General features: G+C 38.6%; 1 protein-coding gene across 1 annotated transcript in view; it reads right to left on the reverse strand.

The window, feature by feature from the left end:
- Window positions 1-20,101, reverse strand: part of LOC311069972 (leucine-rich repeat-containing protein 1-like) — a 70,205-nt gene that overhangs the window by 5,461 nt on the left and 44,643 nt on the right. The window contains exons 11-13 of the mRNA XM_084093601.1: window positions 12,663-12,778; window positions 11,468-11,640; window positions 2,291-2,433 (exon numbers count right to left, since the gene is read on the reverse strand). Coding sequence (XP_083949727.1) covers window positions 2,291-2,433; window positions 11,468-11,640; window positions 12,663-12,778 — 432 coding nt within the window. The remainder of the gene's footprint in view (window positions 1-2,290; window positions 2,434-11,467; window positions 11,641-12,662; window positions 12,779-20,101) is intronic.

The raw sequence follows: 20,101 nt of genomic DNA on the forward strand, positions 1-20,101 counted from the left end.
TAAATCATAATCAAATACCCCTTTTATAGGCAAAATCTTTAGGCAAATTTTGTTGTCTCCCCTCTTCCCACCCTCTACAGTCACACTTTTCCACAGTTTTACACGCCAAGTGTTTTTCGAATCCGGTGTGAACGAGCAGTGCTTAAACAGTGCTTAAACATGACACAAGCGCTGTATTAAACGAACACAAGGCTGTGAGGAATACAGTGTGTTCAATGAACTGAACAACACACCGACTGTTCAGTCGACAACAACTCCATAAAACATTTTTGAAAGACGTGAGTTGTCAAAATTACATGTGATCTAGAACCTTGCATATTGTAAAGACTTGTTCACACCAAAAACAATAACCATAAAGATGAAGATAAAGATACTTAGCATGTTTGTCTTGTTTCCAGTCCAAATATCTAATCAATTCTTAAATCAAGATGCATTTACTAGATGAGTAAAATGACATAATATATTAAGTCTTGTTTTCTTAAAAAAAGCAAAATGATCTGCTAATGGAGTCAGAAAAATAATGTTGTTTCTGTTTGAATTAAGATTATTTTTCTTACCCCATTGGCAGATAACTTTGCTTTTTTTAAGCAAAGTTTTGCTTAAAAACTTTGCTCACTTACAAAAAGTCTTTGTCACTTAATTTTGATTAATTCCCCTGGAAAACAGGACATACTATCTTCTACTCATCTAGTAAATGCCTCTTGATTTAAGAATTGTTAGATATTTGGACTGGAAACAAGACAAAAATACTAAGTAAGAGAAGCATTTTTTGCAGTGTATTACTCTACTGGCGACCAGCCGATGACGTCTTTCTGACGCTTGAAATGCTCATGTCAGCTGGTTTCTTACGTCTAGCTGTCAATGTTTTATCACTCATCAGCTGGAAAAATCATTCTGGAAGTGATTTCAACCATATCATTCTTCTGTGTTATTGTCATTCTCATTATAGTTATGGTGTGAACGTCCCTATTCTCATAGAATTATAAAGGAGTATTAAAACTTTATAGTTACTTTAGTCTTCGTTATCGTTATCGTATCGGTGTGAACGTGTCTCTCCCTCTCCTTGTAAAATTCAATATGGCGTCTCTCCTGATGAAGGTCTATTGTCTGTAGAGCTGCACGATTAATCGCAATTTACATGAAATCGCACTTAAACGGATTTGGCTTATCGCGATTATGAAATCTCAAAGGTTGAGATTATTAGTTATGTGCAGCTTGTCAGTGACGCACGGCTCTGTAAACTCTGTCCATCTGAAAGCACTGCGAGTTTGAGTCACTTGAAAAAGCAAACATGAGAAGCATTTATGAACCTCTTGTCCAACAATAGACAACATTTAATAACATGCTTTTATTTCAAGCTCACTCCATAAGGACAGTTGAGCTCCTCCTTCTGTGAGATGATGAGCTTCTTACACAGAATAAGGCAGTCGTGTGTTTATTAGTCGTGTTTAATCAAAGCGTTTCAATTTTCTGTTTATTCACGTGTGATGCCCATAGGGATTTCCTGGAGTAATGTGTGATTGTACTTCAGCGGCGGGGCATATTTGGTGCGTGTGTGTGTGAGACGCCCTCTGGTGTTCAGAGGGATATGTGGTGTGTGTGTGAGACTCTGGTGTTCAGATGGAGCAGCATTTACTGCCGATCAGCCGCTGCACTGACAAACTGCGCATAAAATGACAGCCTTTGCAAAATCCCGTGCGGTTTCATTTCGATTAATCGTGCAGTCCTAATTGACCCTTCAGAGGGAGTTTGATTGACAGGCGATCTGACCAATCATAATCCGCCATCCGCCATTTTTGTCCGACAAAGCAGTCAGGAGAGTTAGTAGATTAATGTTGGACGATTTGAACTTGAGATACGGAGTGTCCTGACGTCTGTCCGCGGTTAAAACAACATTCCTTCTGATGTTCATTCATGTTTATTTGATGCTATAAATGAACTAGAAGGAAGAGATGATCGGTTCATGAGCAGCTTTAACTGAGCGATCTGTCAGACACATTAAAGAGCCACAAAACCGTATTTATTGTTTAAATTTCTTTTTAAAAATGACCAAATTTGAAAGTTGAGACTTTGTTTCATATCAAAAGTAAGCTGGTCTGTCCTGTGTGTCAGTGTCCTCTCGGCTCCGCGATGTATTGTTCACTGCGTGAGAACATGGTGTGTGTGAGAGCGGCGTGTCGGACATAGCAACAGTAACTAAAGGGGGCGGGTCTTTGCGAACCATCAATTGTCTGTAAATAAGCTTTAGAACTTAATATGTATGATTTAGCAGAGCCTGTTTCTTCCTCACCTCATCATCCTCCTCGTCGTCGTCGTCCTCCATGAAGCGAATGGTGCTCATCCGGTTCAAGGCTTTGTCGTCCCAGGTGTCGTCCAGTACCCCACTCTCCACGAGACTCTCCAGAGCTCCACAGCGCGCCAGGTTATCCGACCCTGAACACACACAACATCTTCAGGATCAAACACATTCTCTTCTCTAGCAGCTGCTCAGAAAAAACAACTTAAGCATTTATTTCTTCAGAAAGACACATAGAGGAGTTTATACTGCAGTGAAAGACCTCTGAGATCACGCTTCAAATCCAGTCTTAAACACAGGCTTAGTGAGAAACAAACCCCCCAGTGACCTGACCTCACACACACACACACACACACACACACACACACACATCAGCTCTTCACAGGAAGTGATGTCACGTTTAAGAGACACAAGTCATGCGATGAACCAGGCACCATCCTTTTCCAAAGCTGAGCAAACCCGATCTGATCTAGACTGAATGAGTAAAGTTGCTAACTCTTTATTTTAGTGTCCTTGTTATTATAAATTATAAACTTACAATAAAGTATGTATTATTACATGCAACCAAACCCTAACCCTTTAGTAAGTACATGTAGTTGTTATATTACTCAGTACTTAAATATATTATCACACTGTAACAAAGACACCTTAAAATAAAGTGTAACCAAAAGGTTTTATTAAAAAACTTTAAAAAAAAAAGTTTTAATAAAACATTTTATCAAATGTATTCAAGCTTTTTTGATTAATAAAAATAAATAAATATAATAAATAATAAAATAAATATATTTTATGATAATCATTTGTTTTTACTTCCCCTTCAAGTTTGATTAAACCAGTAAATGAGGAAAACATTAGGGATGCGCGATATATCGGCCACCATATCGGTATCGGACGATATATGTTCATTTTTTATGTTATCGTTATCAGCCCGATAAGAAAATTTGGCCGATATATTGCTGATAAATAAGCTGATAAATAATGTATTATTTCCTTCAGCTGAGACGCTTCAGATGCGCACTGTTCGAATTGCTTGAAATATGATTGGAATCACTTTGACAAAATACAGTAAAGTGTAACATGCAGCGCAAGTCTGTCATATCGGCTACATAACATTATCATGAGAACATTATAATTGTGTGTTTGGGACTTTTGTTTTTGTAATTAGGCTCTCAAAAATTATATACAAATTTGGATTTAGATTTATCGGCCAATATATCGGTTATCGGCTTTCAAATATAAAGAATTATCAGTAATTGGTTTCGGCCACAATTTTCATATCCGTGCATCCCTAGAATTCTTTATTTTATTTTATTTTTCGTGAAGGAAGAACAAAACACTAAACTTGGTTAAGGTATTCATCTGACAAAATTATTTGGCAAAAAAAGGTAAACTACAGCTACAGGTTTTATTTTACTATGCAAAAAAGAAAATGCATAGAAAAACAAAAAGATTATAGGAAAAAGCTTACATTGACAATCAATTATTAATATTTCATTGATTATCTCTTGTTTTTGCATGCGTTCATAGTTTCTTTATGTGAATCTAGCCAAAAATCATTCATTATCACACATAAAACAATCAACTCCAGGCACAACTGCGCAATATACTTGAACATATATAAATGAAAAGATGTCAATTTTCTTAAGCTGGAAATAGAAATCTTTTGTAACACTGTCAATGCCTTTACCGTCACTTTTGATGATTTTAGTGCATCCTTTCTGCATAAAAGTATTAATTTATTTTTGTTTACTGTTTATTTATTTATTGTTTGTTTTTAAATAAATACATTGTATATATATTATCTTTCAAAGCACATTATAGGAGCTTAATAGTAGAAATGAAACGAAACTTGTCTGGCACGTACAAAACTGAAACCTCTACTGTATTCTTGACATGAAGCACTGGTTTCCTCATAATGAAGGAGAGATTAAAGACTGTAGGAAAGACAAGCTTCAGTGGCAGTGGGATAAGATACGAGATCTACATATGAGATATGGATGTGGGAGGGTCTGAGGTCGAGCTCAGAGGAGATAAGCCTCTTTAATCGTCCAATCCGCTGCAGTGTGGAGAAGGCAAGGCAGAGATATCAAGACCTGCTCAACACACACACACACACACACACACACACACGCAGGCGGGTCGAGCCCCAGATAAACCCCACAGGACCGGCGCTAGATGAAAGCAAAACATTACAAACAAAAACCTTGGATTATTCTTGCCGATAAACTCTGCAGATCACGACGATCTATCCACGCCTGGAAAGTGTAGTAGTCTTGGCTGGAATGGAGACTTTCTACATTTAACATTTCCCTCCCTGAAGTCTACATCTTTTAGTCAAATTTTTTTTATAAATATTTATAACTGTTTTGCATCTCTGAGCGACACACGGTGGTGTTGCATTACTGAATGAACGAATCGGTTGAATGAATGACTCATTAAGACAGTCAAATGCTTCGTTCCTGAATGAATCAGCCGTTTGAATGAATCGGTTGAATCTCAATGACTCTCTCATGAACAGTGACTTGCTGTCACCTAATGGCGGTTTTAATTTCACATTTAAAACATATTTTCTTTTTTTAATAATTTCAATATATCTGTATTCAACATTTTATGTTTAAAACATAAAAACATTATTTCTGCATTTGTAACTGCAGATTCATGTCCCTCTGAGCTGTATTAAACAGTCTGTGTAAAAGCATCTAAATGTCACTTCAAAGATGAATTTTGTTGATACTGATTTCATTTGATTGGTGACAGCCCTTGTGTCTTATTATTCTAACAGAATTTGATTTAATGAAAAAAAAAAAAAAAATTGACAAATAAAAAAAATTATGCATGTATTTAGTTAAAAAATGTCTTTATAAAGGAAAAAAATGCCCATAAAAGGTAAAAATCTATTTAATCTTTTCTGTCACTGATGCAAACTGACCCCCATATTGAATATGAAGAATATCAAAAACTTTAGGAGTCTCAGATTTTGGCGCAGAATATCGAAAACTTTAGGCACAGTCCTAAACCTGCCAAAGTACCAACAAAAACACACTCCGCAAAATATCGTCTAATTATCGTAATCAATAAAATCCCAGAAACACTGATATATCATTCTCCGGGCCGCCACAGAAACACTGTGCTTTCTCAACAGCCGTCAAGTCAAATCATCATTTATATAGCGCTTTTAACAATATAAGCCCCTTTCACACAGCGCGCTGTCTCCGGGAAATTGCCGTAAAATTGCTAACATGCAAACACGTCCCGGGATCGATGCCAGGATTGATCAAATCAAATCAAATCAAGTATATTTGTATAGCGCTTTTCACAATACAGATTGTATCAAAGCAGCTTCACAGTATTAAAATAAAATAATACAATAAAGTTTGTTTCTAGTGGAATTTATTGATTGATAGAATAAAATTAAATATCCCCAAAATATCCCCAACTGAGCAAGCCAAAGGCAACAGTGGCAAGGAACCGAAAAAACTCCATCAAGCGGCCTAATGGTGTCCTAAAACTCCATCAGGTGACCTAATGGAGAAAAAAAAAACCTTGGGAGAACCCAGGCTCAGTCGGGGGCCAGTTCTCCTCTGGCATTTATGAACTAGAGGCCGGATTGTAGTTTGAAACTGTGAGATTAACAATATTATATGAATGCCTGGCTGAAAAGATGCGTCTTTAATCTAGTTTTAAACTGGGAGAGTGAGTCCGAGCAACGAACAGTATCAGGAAGGCTATTCCAGAGTTTTGGAGCCAAATGTGAAAATGCTCTCCCTCCTTTGGTTGATCTGGATATCCTAGGTATGACCAAAAGCCTTGAATTTATTGATCTTAAAGAGCGCGATGGATTATAGGGCGATAGAAGATCCGCTAAATAGACTGGAGCTAAGCCGTTTAGGGCTTTATAAGTCAGTAGCAATACCTTGTAATTAATACGAAACTTTATAGGTAGCCAATGTAGTGATGATAAAATCGGTGTTATATGATCATATTTTCTTGATCTAGTAAGAACTCTAGCGGCTGCATTTTGGACTAACTGTAGCTTGTTTATTGAGGATGCAGGACAACCGGCTAATAAAGCATTACAGTAATCTAGTCTTGAGGTCATGAATGCATGAACTAACTTTTCTGCATCAGAAACTGATAGCATATTACGTAGCTTAGCAATGTTTCTAAGGTGGAAAAAGGCTGTTTTTGTAACATACGAAATATGATTTTCAAAAGACAGGTTGCAGTCTAATATAACACCCAGGTCTTTTACTGTAGAGGATAAAGTAACAGGACATCCTACGATGTCAAAGTTGTATTGTGAGAGGTTCTGTGGGCGGTTTTTTGAACCGATGATTAGTACCTCTGTCTTGTCTGGATTTAATAATAGAAAATTACGCGTCATCCAATCTTTTATATCTTTAACACACTCTGTCAATTTGGATAATTTAGCGTTTTCATCCGGCCGTGATGAAATATATATTTGAGTGTCATCAGCATAACAATGGAAACTAATTCCATGTTTCCTTATAATATTTCCAAGTGGCAGCATATATATTGAGAATAATAGAGGGCCTAACACAGATCCCTGCGGCACTCCATAGTTTACTGGAGTTATGATCGATTTTTCTCCATTTAAATAGACAAAATGGTAGCGGTCAGATAAATATGATCTAAACCAGCTTAATGCTTGTCCTTGAACACCAGTATAATTTTGTAGTCGATCTAAGAGTATTGTGTGATCTATAGTATCGAACGCAGCACTTAGATCCAGTAAAACTAGTATTGAGATACAGCCTTGGTCAGAAGCTAAGAGTAAATCATTTGTGATTTTAACGAGCGCAGTTTCAGTGCTATGGTGCGGCCTGAAACCAGACTGAAACTTTTCATAGATATCATTTTCTTGCAAGAAAGAGCCCAGTTGAGTGGACACAACTTTTTCTAGTATTTTAGACATAAAAGGTAGATTTGAAATGGGTCTATAATTTCCTAGATTATACGGGTCTAATTGTGGTTTCTTAATGAGAGGTTTTATCACTGCCAGTTTAAATGTTCTTGGAACATGACCTAAAGATAAAGATGAGTTAATAATATTGAGGAGAGGCTCTTCCACTACAGGTAACACTTCTTTCAGTAGTTTAGTTGGTATAGGATCTAATAAACATGCTGTTGTTTTAGATGAAGTGATAAGTTTATTTAACTCTTTTTGTTCTATAGTTGTAAAGCACTGTAATTGTTCTTGCGGGGGGAAAATTGAGGCTGAATTATAAGGTGCGATTGAGGATTGAACGTTTACAATTGTGGTTCTGATGTTTTCTATTTTCTCAGTGAAGAAGTTCATGAAATCATTACTACTAAACTGTAACGGGATATTTTGTTCGGGTGACGTCTGTTTATTTGTTAGTCTAGCCACGGTGTTAAATAAAAACCTAGGATTGTTTTGGTTGTTTTCTATTAGTTTGCGGAGGTGCTCAGCCCTGGCCGCTTTAAGGGCCTTTTTATAACGTGACATACTGTCTTTCCACGCGATTCTAAAGACCTCTAAATTAGTTTGTTTCCATTTACGCTCTAAATTACGGGTTTCTCTCTTTAGAACATGCGTAGTATTATTGTACCATGGTGCTTTAATTTTCTCTGTGACCTTTTTTAATCTAACGGGTGCAACAACATCCAATGTTCTAGAGAGAATGGTGCTCATAGTGCTAGTTAGTTCTTCTAGTTCATCTGTTTGTTTGGGTTCAGGCAGCAGCTGAGACAGATCAGACAAGCAACTCGAGAAATTATCTATGGTGGATGGAAGGATTGTTCTGCCTGGTCGATAACGCGGCGCTGCATGACATATTACAGCAGTACGTAATATGCAAGTTACCAAGTAATGGTCAGTGACATCATCACTTTGTGGAATGATATCTATATCGGTTGGATCGGTTCCATATGATATAATTAAATCGAGTGTGTGATTAAGACGATGAGTTGGTCCGGTGACGTTTTGTTTGACCCCAAATGAATTTAATAAATCTATAAACGCAGTCCCTAACGCATCATTTGGATTATCTACGTGTATGTTAAAATCTCCAACAATTAATGCTTTATCTACATTGACCAATAGATCTGAGAGAAAATCTGCAAACTCTTTTAGGAAATCAGCGTAAGGCCCAGGCGGTCTATATACGGTAGCCAAGGCTAGAGATAATATGGATTTTTTTCTAACATCTAAGAGCGTAACATTTAGTACAAGTATTTCAAACGAAATAAACTTATAACCCGTTTTCTGAGTAACATTGAGAATATCTCTATAGACTGCTGCAACACCGCCGCCACGACCAATCAGACGGGGTTCGTGCTTATAGGAGTATCCAGATGGAGTAGACTCATTTAGACCGAAATAATCATTAGGTTTAAGCCAAGTTTCAGTAAGGCAAAGCACATCGAAGCTATTATCCGTGACTATTTCATTTACAATAACTGCCTTAGGTGTGAGTGATCTAATGTTTAGAAGACCTAGCTTTAGAAATTGTTTTTGGTTACTAATAGCAACATTTTCTGGTTTAATAACAATTAGATTTTTTCTAGATCCTGCAGTAGAATTATTATTTGATCTCACTAAACGAGGAATAGACACAGTTTCTATGCAATGTTCTACACTATTTATATCAGTTAATTTGGTGCAGCAGAGACTATGATTTGAACTTTTGGTTACTAGTCAAAAGGTATTTAACATTTTGGAGATGTTATCTGACAGAAGATCCGATCCGAATCTGCTTGGGTGTAAGCCATCAGCACGGTAAAGCCTAGGACGCTCCCAAAACAGATTCCAATTATTTACAAAGAGCAGTTTCTGCTCATTGCACCATGACATTAACCATTCATTTAGCGCGAATAATCTACTAAACTTTTCATGACCTAGTCGGTACGTGGGAAGCGGTCCTGACACAATGATCGTTATATCAGGCGATGTGCTGCGTACCGTATCGATCAGATTCCTGAAGTCTTTCTTCAGAACCTCTGTCTGGCGCAGCCTGATGTCGGCCCCTCCCGCGTGCAGGACCACAGTTCCGACGCGCTCGTTCAGAATCTCGGGAACGTGAGCAGCGATTTCAGAAACACGAGCACCAGGAAAGCAGTGACTATGCACCTTACTTTTATTTAACGTAGCTTGTACGTGTCGAACGATGGAATCACCGATGATCACAGCATCGCGTTCTGTTTCGCGAAGAGGGGAGAAGCGGTTTTGTGTGGATATCTCGAAAACCGGGAGGGTCGGAGAGAGTCTTCTTGGTCTAGACCTGACTCGCGTCTTCCGCTGCGGAAATATCCAGGCTTCGTGGTGGCATGTTGGAGCCGGCGTAAACGAGACCATAGCTGATCGCGGCCTCGACGCTCGTGACCGATGTTGAGTAACGCACGGAGTAGACGAGGTCGGAGTCAGCGGGTTAGTAACGTTAATCACTGATTTGTGTGCATCGGCGTGTGATGTTTCAAGAGCTAACCGCCGGTCTATCAGCTCGGCTTTTCTCACTAAAAGGTCGTGGATCTGTTTCTCAACAGCTTCCAGCTCAGACTGCAACGCGTGTAGCTCAAATGTGTCCTCACCTGCACCAAAAGGTAGACTACTTACATCTGATATATTCGCCATTTTAACAGATGGACAGTAAGTTAAGTTAGCAACGACGCTACCAGTGATGCTATCAATATTAATACTAATTTATGACTGAAGTCTTGGATATAATCCGTCTTTTTAGTGGTACCGGTGTAGAGTAGACGCACGATAGGCGAAAAAATGTTTGTTTGTAAGTGAGTGTGGAGAAGACGCGTTCAGCCGTGATCCACAGGAGTAACCTATAAGAGTATCCGACGTTGGATCACTAATAGGCTTGAGACGCGTCTGCTCAACAGTCCGCGTTGTAACTATGAGGTGAGGAAAAATAGAAAATGTTCGTTGTAAGTGAGTTTAAAGAGAAATCAAGAATTATAAATCAATCGATGGAGCTCCAAAGACAACAACGCGTTCAGACGCGACGCATGCGCATTCGAAAAGTCGACTGAAAAAAAGTCGACTTTTTTTTTGTCCTGTGTGTACAAAAGCCAGGACCAATGCAGTAAGGGGTGTTTTGCTGCTCTTAGAAGAAAGTTTGTGTTCGTCATCAACAAAGAAAGAACGAAATAATGTGTGTAAACTGGAATGAAGCCGAGAGCAGGAGCTCCTGACCGTCCGGCTGAGGCTGAGAGCGCTCGCCAGCTTTGTGGAGTGGTGCGTTAGCGTACGACCGAAGCCGGAAGAAAATGCTCGAGCGTGGTTTCTCCAGATCGTGGAGAGTGGAGAGAGAAGTAGTGGAAGATTAGACTGGCCTTTCTACAACACATCCTGACGTCACGTGTCTTTAGGGATGTGTGTGAACGCACTCACTGATTCCGGAAAATCACTGGCAGTGTGAATGAACCAAAGTCAAACGATCCCGGGACACATTATCCGTGTATTTTCCGGAATCTCTGTGTGAAAGGGGCTACAGATTGTCTCAAAGCAGTGATAATAGGAAATGAAAGTAACAGAGATTGTTTTGGCTTTACAGCAGCTCTAGGATAAAGTTATTGTCCAGATAAAGTTTTTATTGTTTTGATTGATTCACTTCCGTTGCAAAGACCATTAACTTAGGGGCCGCTAACACGACACCGTTTTAACAGAAAACCCTTAATGTGCTCCGGCCGCTCATCCGCACATCAACAGTGTCTGATGCTCGAGAACGCAAACATTGAAACAGGTTCCAAGGTGCAAGTGTTGAAAATGTTTGAAAAAATGTTATCTCTGCGTAAACTTCAAAAACGTGAACCTGTGAAAACGCTGACAGCGTTCACATGTGTATTACATGATCAGTCTATAGGTATGCGCGTTTCTATATATATATATATATATATATATATATATATATATATATATATGTGTGTGTGCAGTCTTTCTTTACAAATTGATCTCAACAAATTACTTGTCTGGCCTTAAAAATTCATAATACAGAATTTTTTGTCACTTCCACGTATCCATCATTCTGACACTGTTTTATCTGTACAGAGGTAAAGGGAAGGAGGCCTTCACAGGAGGAGACTAGTGGACACTTCAGGACTTGCACTTGAAGTGACATTTTCTGCACATTATTCCATGAAAAGAGTCAGTGTTATGCACATATGTCAGAGCTGTACCTTTGTTTTCCGACTCGCAGGGTTGCTGAGGCAAGAGCACGCAGGTCAGGACCTTCTCTCCAGACTCGGGGTCCACGTCCGTCTGGAAGGTGAGCAGGGGTTTCGACTGGTTCTCCGACAGCCAGAGCGCTTTGAGCCGGAGAGTCGTGAGCGTCAAGGGCAGGTAGAGCAGCCTACACACACACACACACACACACACACACACACAGATATATCATTCACAAAACACACTTCTCTAATGAGCCTTCTCTAATGCTGCAAACTCTAACTGTCAACATGCAATATTGTTAAATACCAGACTAAAGTCTAGTTTTAAAAAATTTAAACTTTACCAAAATCTGTTGAAATAAAGAGACAAAATATTGTTTGTTTTTGTAAACTCTGACCAAAACTGTGAGCTTTTTTTCCAAGACTAAGACAAAAAATGATAATTGTGACTATATCAACAACATGCAATATTGTTAAATACCAGATGCATTTAAAATGCAGTTAAAAAATAAAAACTTTACCAAAATCTCTATTTTTGTCAAAAAAGAGACAAAATATTGTTTTGTTATTGTCATGTTTGTGGTTGCCAGATGTCAAGTTTAAATCCCCCAATCAGAGCTTTTCCGTTAAAATGATTCATTTTCTGAAATGAATCACTATTGGCCGACGCTGGTCGTGTGTGAGGTGTGTGATGCTGGCCAATAGTGAGTCTGCGTTCTGACGTACAACCCAGAAGCGCTGCGCTGTTACACTACGTGAACTCACTCAGAGACACACAGAAGAAAATGAAGAGTTGAATAAAGTCGGTATTTATGGGTTTTTTCGCGCACAAAAAGTATTCTCATCGCTTGATAAACTTAAGGTTGAGTCACTGTAGTCACTTGGACTATTTTAAACATTATCTTCACTAACTTTCTGGACCGGCAAGTTTCAATAACAGAGAAGCCTATGGAGGAGTGAGACAGCTCTCAGATTTAATCAGAAATATTCATTTTTGGGTGAACTAACCCTTTAAAGCCACTTAATATAAAGTGGGACCTGAATTTTCTATCGTAATCAACTGCATCCCACAGATATATTAAACCAGAATCTCTTCTTCTCCCCTTCAATGAGCCCTGGACTCAGTAAGATCTGAGCCTCATATAAATGTATAACACCCATCCGTGTTCATCAAGCCCCCTGATGAGACGAGTGTGTTCTGACAAACCTGTTTCCCGAGACGTCGAGCACGTGCAGATCCGCGGCCTGCGAGAGCTCAGGAGGGATTCGTGTCAGTCGGTTCTCTCTCACACACAGGACATTCAGACTGCAACAGCCCCCGATCTGAGACACAGCAGAAAACAACATGAGCACAGGCCCCGGAGACCACTGAGAAACCCCGTCACGAGAGAGCACAGCATTATATGAACATCAGCAGGAAAACGACTGAGAAGACAGACAGTCGAGAACAACAACAACCTTTATTTATAAAGCACATTTAACACAATACAAACTGATCACCCTTTAATTTGTAGCGACATCGTGACACATTTAAAAGCAAGTGATTTGAAGATCTAAGTGCCCTAGCAGGACAGCGTGGCACAATAAGATCACTAATATACCTCGGTGCACAGCCAGACAACGCCTTATAAACAAACATAAGGATCTTAAAATCAACTCTAAACTTAATGGGAAGCCAGTGAAGCGATGCCAAAACAGGAGAAATATGATCCCTCTTTCTAGACCCAGTCAAAAGTCTTGCAGCTGCATTTTGAACAATTTGTAATCGAGATAGTGAAGATTGAGGAAGACCACAATAAAGAGAGTTGCAATAGTCTAATCGTGATGTTACAAATGCATGAATTGCAACTTCTAAATCTTTACTTGAAAGAAGGTTCTTCAACTTTGCAATAGATCTTAAATGGAAAAAGCTTCCTCTAATAACCGCACTAATTTGTTTGTCAAAAAATAGTGAAGAGTGAATAGTGCAAAAAATTGTTTGCAATGCATACCCAATAAAATGAACACAGTAAGGGCTCGTCCACACTAATATGTTTTCGTTTGAAAGCGCATCCTTTTCTCTCCGTTTTGGCCTTCTGTCACACTGAGACATTAGTGTTTTTATTAATGAAAAATGAATGGAAGCTTTTTGAAAACGTTCTCCAAAGTGGATAAATTTGAAAACAGTGTTTTCGCGTTGTAGTGTGGACTGTGAAACTGGAGGTATTTAAAAACCGATGACGTAAGTTTAGTCATGTGACGCATATTGAACCCATAGATATTCATGTTTATACCGGTATTGTGCCTGTTGTGTGCTGTTCACGTTCACACTGTTGCTAAAATATGTTACTTCACACACTCTTCCTATCACAGTCCTGAAAAGATGACACAAAATTCACTCACATGAGAGCAGTTGCGTTTTAGACCAGACATAATGGTGAGTGAGTGTGTGCGCGACATGGACGCATCAGTGAACGCGGAGATATTTTGGTAAATAAAATGATCCTGTCAGAAGAATTGCGCGATAACTTTATCATTTATTTTTCAGTCTGTATCATCCCAGTGAGCTTTTAGCGTTTTTTAAAAGTTTCTCATCCGCACTGAAACGTCGGGAAACGCCTGACAACACTAGTGTGGATGGAGAGCGTTTTTAAACGAAAACGCCATTTTCAAATGTATCCGGATTAATGTAGACGTAGCCTGAGGGAACATTTTCACGACAACGATGCGCTTAAAACAGAGACGTTTTTTAAAACCCTGAGTTTTCTGCACACCATCGTCAAAAAAGAAACACCAGCGATTTCAAAGCGTGTTTTTTAGACTGTCTTTGGTTCACTGCAGTTTTAAGGAGAAAATACTCATTTTTAAATACTCAAATTTACACATGGTTTGTCTTAAAGCATATTAAAAACACCACATAGACATATAAACAACATTAAAAGCTGGATTTTTCACCACAGGTAAAACATTTTACTTCATGCTGGCATTTTAGAGGCATAACAACTAATGATACGGTATTAAACTGACCCCAGATAACAAAATCAATTTATATTTTAAATGCACGATTAATCATATTTTAATTCTGATCACAATCATGATTCCTGCATCTCTCGATTAAGCAATCATCTGCAAAAATGTCCAGCTAGTTATGAGCTCAAATAAACCTTGTGTAATGAGTTGACCTTCTCTTGATTGGTCCAATAATTCTGAATAAATGAAATGAGAACAATAGTGATTAATAATCTGATATAGCTTGAAGATGAAATGATATGAGATGACGACATTTTGCTGGCTTTTGTGCCTGAACCGTTGTGTGAGGTCAGAGAGGTCACAGCTGAGCAATCGCTCTCAGAGAACAAGCTGCCTCATTCATTCAAAGCCGTTGTTTAAACAAGACAATAACATTCCTCAAATCTCCACCATGAAAAACCCTTTCAGAATAAGAAATGAGGGTTTCTCAAGAACATACGATACTTGAGGACCGTTGAAGAAGACACAAGAGGCAGAACAGTAGCACAAAGAGCCGTGTGTCCATCCCGAGACTAGCCACAATAACATACAGTACTACAGTTTGTACAAGAAGCCAAAGTCATGTGACTGGAGTCATGTGACGCGTGATGGCATGTTGCCACAGGACAGTATGCTGATAACACTGACTGACCTGAGGTGTGGTGTCACTGAACTGGATTAGGCCCTGAAACTGGATTTGCTGGTTATGAAGTGTAAGGATTACCTGTCATTAGACCAATGAAAGCAGCAGGGTCACTATCGGATGAGTCGACATGTAAACCAAAGCACTCGTGACACACACGCTCACACCAGAGGGAGATTTACTGGAGTCGGCACACGCCTGTGCTATTGCTCCAAGCAAGAGGCAAAACAAAGAGTTGGGGAGTCTTAAAGAGGCCATATTATGCTATTTTAAAAGCTTTTTATTTTGTTCAATATTTTTACATATACATATATACACTGCCATTCAAAAGTTTTGGATCTGTAATGTTTTTATGTCTTGTATGCTCTCCAAGGCTGCATTTATTTGATTAATCAAAGAATCCTGGAAAAATAACTGTTTTCAACATTGATAATAATCATACATTTTTCCTGAGCATCAAATCATCATATTAGAATTAGGGATGCACCGATGCATCGGCTGAACATCGGTAACGGGCGATATTTGCCTCGTTAACTGCCATCGGCCATCGGGAAATAAAAATGACATTCGCCGATGTCACATGGGCGTCAGTTTGGTTTGAAATGCATTGAGACGCATTCGGAAGTGCATTTTCAGAAGTGCTGGATACAATGACGCATTCATTTTTTTTCTCTCTTTCGCGCAGGTTATGTTTTGAAAGACGATGTCCTGTAGCTCAGGCACGGCCCCACTTTTCAACAGGCCCACCCAAAAAAAAAAAAAAAAAACTTTTACTATATTCTAATTGTGTCAATAATTATAAAAAAATCGCCAATAAGCTCATAATTTGTGCTAAAATAGTGTAGTTTTAAAAACCATTTTTAAAAACTGGTTCTATTTTGATGTTTCTGTGCAAGTTCAGCAGACAGGTGAGGTTCGGGTTTGTTCCGATCAGAGCTCGTGAGTGGAGAGCGCATTTCTGAATATTCCGCTCCGCTCGTTCATTCCGCAGGGTCGCTCGCTCAACACAGATGTCCTGTTGCCTGGTTCGAAAATATGTGGAATAAGGGCTGCTTCCGACTAAAAGTTATTTTCTAGTCGATTAGTAGGCTAGTTGTTCATTTAAAGGTGCTCTAGGTAACTTTTTAACCTTAACTGAACAGCTTTGGAGTCAGTGGAATGGTTATATTACTTATTTCGAGTTGAATGGTGGTGGTGAATGGCTTGCAACTTTGGGCCGGCGGGTCGGCGTCAGGAAGTATTGCGTGATATCAGGTCTCGCGATGTAACGAATTGCTTGACGGCACTGCACACGTACACGACCCCATTCAAGCACCGGCTAGCTATAAGCAAAGGGCAACGATAGATTGAGTTATGGCTGAGGCTGTAAAAAAGATGCAGAAAGCTAGGAAATCTTTGTCGGAGGACCAATGAAAGAGGAAACGGGAGACTGACCGAGCAAGAAGTCAGACTTGAGTAAATATCGGACCGGCTTTTTCAGAATGAGGAGAACTGAGAGAAACAGAAGCCTGCAAAACGGATGCTGATCCTGCTGTTGCACTTGTAAGTATCTTTGGAATAAACTGTGTTTAATATTTAAATTTCAAGTAATTGCGACCTCAGGATGTTTGCTATTGTCTGTAAAGGTTTTTATTATGATCGCTGTCTGTTACGGGCTTACTAGTACGCTAGATACTATAACTTTGATGTTAGCATTGTCATTAGCAAACACGTTTGATTTCTGTAGTTGTTTGGCCGTTCCTCTGTCGGTTTTATTTGTGGAACTTACACTTTTATTTTATGTCACTAAGTCAACGCGTCTGATAATAGGCAATAAACATGTTGCACATATCATGATCGAGCTAGAAAAAACGTTTTCTGATGTTTTCTTAGACAAGCAAAGGTAAACCGTCATTCTACCAGATTAACTTATAGACCTTACTAATATAACTTTAGACAAATATTAGCCTCCGATATATATATATATATATATATATATATATATATATATATATTTATGCTCATGCCCATTCTCCCAAAAACAAACAAACACCAAAGCAGTAGTTCGCCTCGTTCATATCGTTCGTTCCCGGTAAAAATAATAGTATGCATGACAACACAATAAAAAAAAAAAAAAAAAAAAAACGCCATCAGTTGGAAAGAAAATATTGCTTTACTTGCCTCGGTAGACCTAACGGGTTTTGAAATAGCCGGTTCCTCTGCTCAGCTGGGTTGACAGCTGATCAGCTGGGTTGCTCGTGGCGAGCTACGTAGAGAAAAAACACTCAGACTTGCCTGGTGTCCCTTTAAGTCATTCGTGGACAAATCGCCCCTTTATACTAATTTAATTACTTATATAGCCTACAGGATAATGAGCGTTTACGTAATATAGCCGCACTCAAGCGCACGACCGCACGCATAAAGCTTGCCACAAAGAACCGGTAAAAGTAATGATTATGAATGCGTCTAAATGTGTCTAAATACGCTGTGAATGTGAATGTGCATTATACGCTGAGTTTCGGTTCATTTATGAGACGAACTCCAGTTCACTCGCCGGCGCCTCCATGTCGTGATTCTGCTATATTTAATTCTTATTTATTAAATCCAGGCAATTGGTTCATGAAACATTGATTAAAATTAAGATATAATTAATTCAAAACGAAATTCAATTTAAAGAAAGGCAGCTGTTCTGTTTGAGGTCTCTGTGAAAGTTTTAAAGCAGTCTTTTAGTGCCGCTTTCAGAGCGTTCACGTCCGTAACAGAGAACTGACACGTTGTTTTTTCCCTCATAAATGCGAACACGAAAAATAAAATGAATATTATAATGTTTTTTTGTTGGATCAGACAATGATTACTAAATTTCTCTCTCATATTGCTCCTCATAACCACTGAAAAAGAACTTGTCATAAATAAGGTTATAACTAATGTCAACCAGAAAGTGACATTAAAGGTTGTTTTTGTTTCATAAATTGGTCTGATTGAATTTGTGCTCATTCTAGGATAGTGTGATCAAGAGCCGAAAGACTTGTATGTTTCCGTGGCACAAAAGAAGGAATAAATAACAAAAAGAAAAGACATCGGCATCGGCATCGGCCATCGGCCAAGTTGTTATGTTAAACATCGGTATCGGTATCGGCCCAGAATTTCCCAATCGGTGCATCCCTTATTAGAATGATTTCTGAAGGATCATGTGACTCTGAAGACTGGAGTAATGATGCTGATAATTCAGCTTTGATCACAGGAATAAATGACATTTGAAAATATATTAAAATAGAAAACAGTTATTTTAAATTGTAATAATATTTCACAATACTGTTTTGTTGTTTTTTTTGTGGTATTTTTAATTAAATAATGCAGCCTTGGTGAGCAGAAGAGACTTATTTTAAAAACATAAAAAATCTTACCAATCCCAAACTTTTGAACGGCAGTATATATACACATGTATATAAAAATACACAAACATACAGTATAGTATATATACACATATACACATACATACATACATACATACATACATACATACATACAAGAGGCCGCACAAGCCAAAATCCATTATTCTACTGTCACACACATACACTCCCACTCAAAAACTCAACTTAGAGGACTCACTCTCACATTTAAATGTGGTTGTCACTCCTGAAACTTTACAGTGTCTGTCCTCTGCACTTCTTTAACTGTCTGGTTTGGTTTAACTACCAATTCAGACCTCAGAAGACTTCAGCGGATAGTCAGGACTGTTGAGAGAATCATCGGTACACCCCATCCCACACTCCAAGAACTAGAGTTGTCAAAAAGTACAGACTTTGGTACCAAGTTGGCACTGGAATTTTAAAAATGTGGCGCATTTTTAAAATTTCAGTACCAACTTGGTACCGAAGTCGGTACTTTTTGACAACTCTACCAAGAACTGTAAGAACTCATCCAGCGGGAGGAAAAAGGCTGATTGTGATTCTGCACTGTAAGCTTCTGTCACCAAGACAAATTCCTTATGTGTGTAAGAATACTTTGCAATGAATCTAATTGTAGATTACATGCAAACTCATGGTTATGGTAAGGGGTGGGACATTTCCCAAACATGATTGAAGCGCTTGACCAATCACAACACACTGCTCCAGCCGACCAATCAGAGCACAGTGTGCTTTACAGAAGGAGGGGCTTCATAGAGGCAGGAACTAAACAGAGCGTTACTGACAGACTGGGAAGAGAGGAGCCGCAACAATGAAGAATATGAGGAGAATAATCAACCTGTTCTAGTAGAGCCCAAAAACAACATCAAGACTTTGAAAAAAAGCAGAATATGGCCTCTAATAATAAACCACCACAAAACTATTAACTAATAAATTATTACAGCACTGTGACATCACAGAAAATCTAAATAAATTTCAAACAGGTGATGGATACTATTTTCTCAATGTAAAGAAGCATGTGATACTAGATATTGTATCTGACATGCACCTCATTTCTTATCACAGTTGTATTATAACACCATGATCTAACCCTTAAAGGTTTCTGGTCATTCATTTATAACTAACAAAAAGAGCCTTGTTCAAGTCACATTAAAAAAAAAAAAAAAAATTCAGGTCAAGGTTCTGGGAAAAACCATCAAGGCCTTGTTCTAGTCATAAACAACAAAGTCCTTCAGTGAAGGTAGCCATTAAAAAGAAGCACACTGACATTTTAACCCAACGTAGGAGTACTTCAGCATTTCAGCTCAGAAATACCTGCAGGACGACCTTGAGCCGACACAAAAACTCTTACTCCACTCACTTAAAACCGCCTTGTTATAAAACTTCCATTCTTGATACTGTTAAACATATCTGGTGAACATTGTGAACCTGCTTGCAAAGTGGAGTCTAATATAAAGTGTATGAGTAAACAAGCAACAGCAAGAGAAACTAGTTCAAGTGTATCAGAGCAGTTAGTAAGAATTTGCTGTAGGCAAACTGAGTGAACACAGTTTCACCAACAGAGGCACAGAGAAGTGTGACAGATGTTTTATAAGATAGTTTGTTATGCTGCCATCAAGTCCCTGTTTA

This window comes from Abramis brama (genome assembly GCF_963993115.1).
Source record: "Abramis brama genome assembly, chromosome: 19".
Taxonomy (NCBI): Eukaryota; Metazoa; Chordata; class Actinopteri; order Cypriniformes; family Leuciscidae; genus Abramis; species Abramis brama.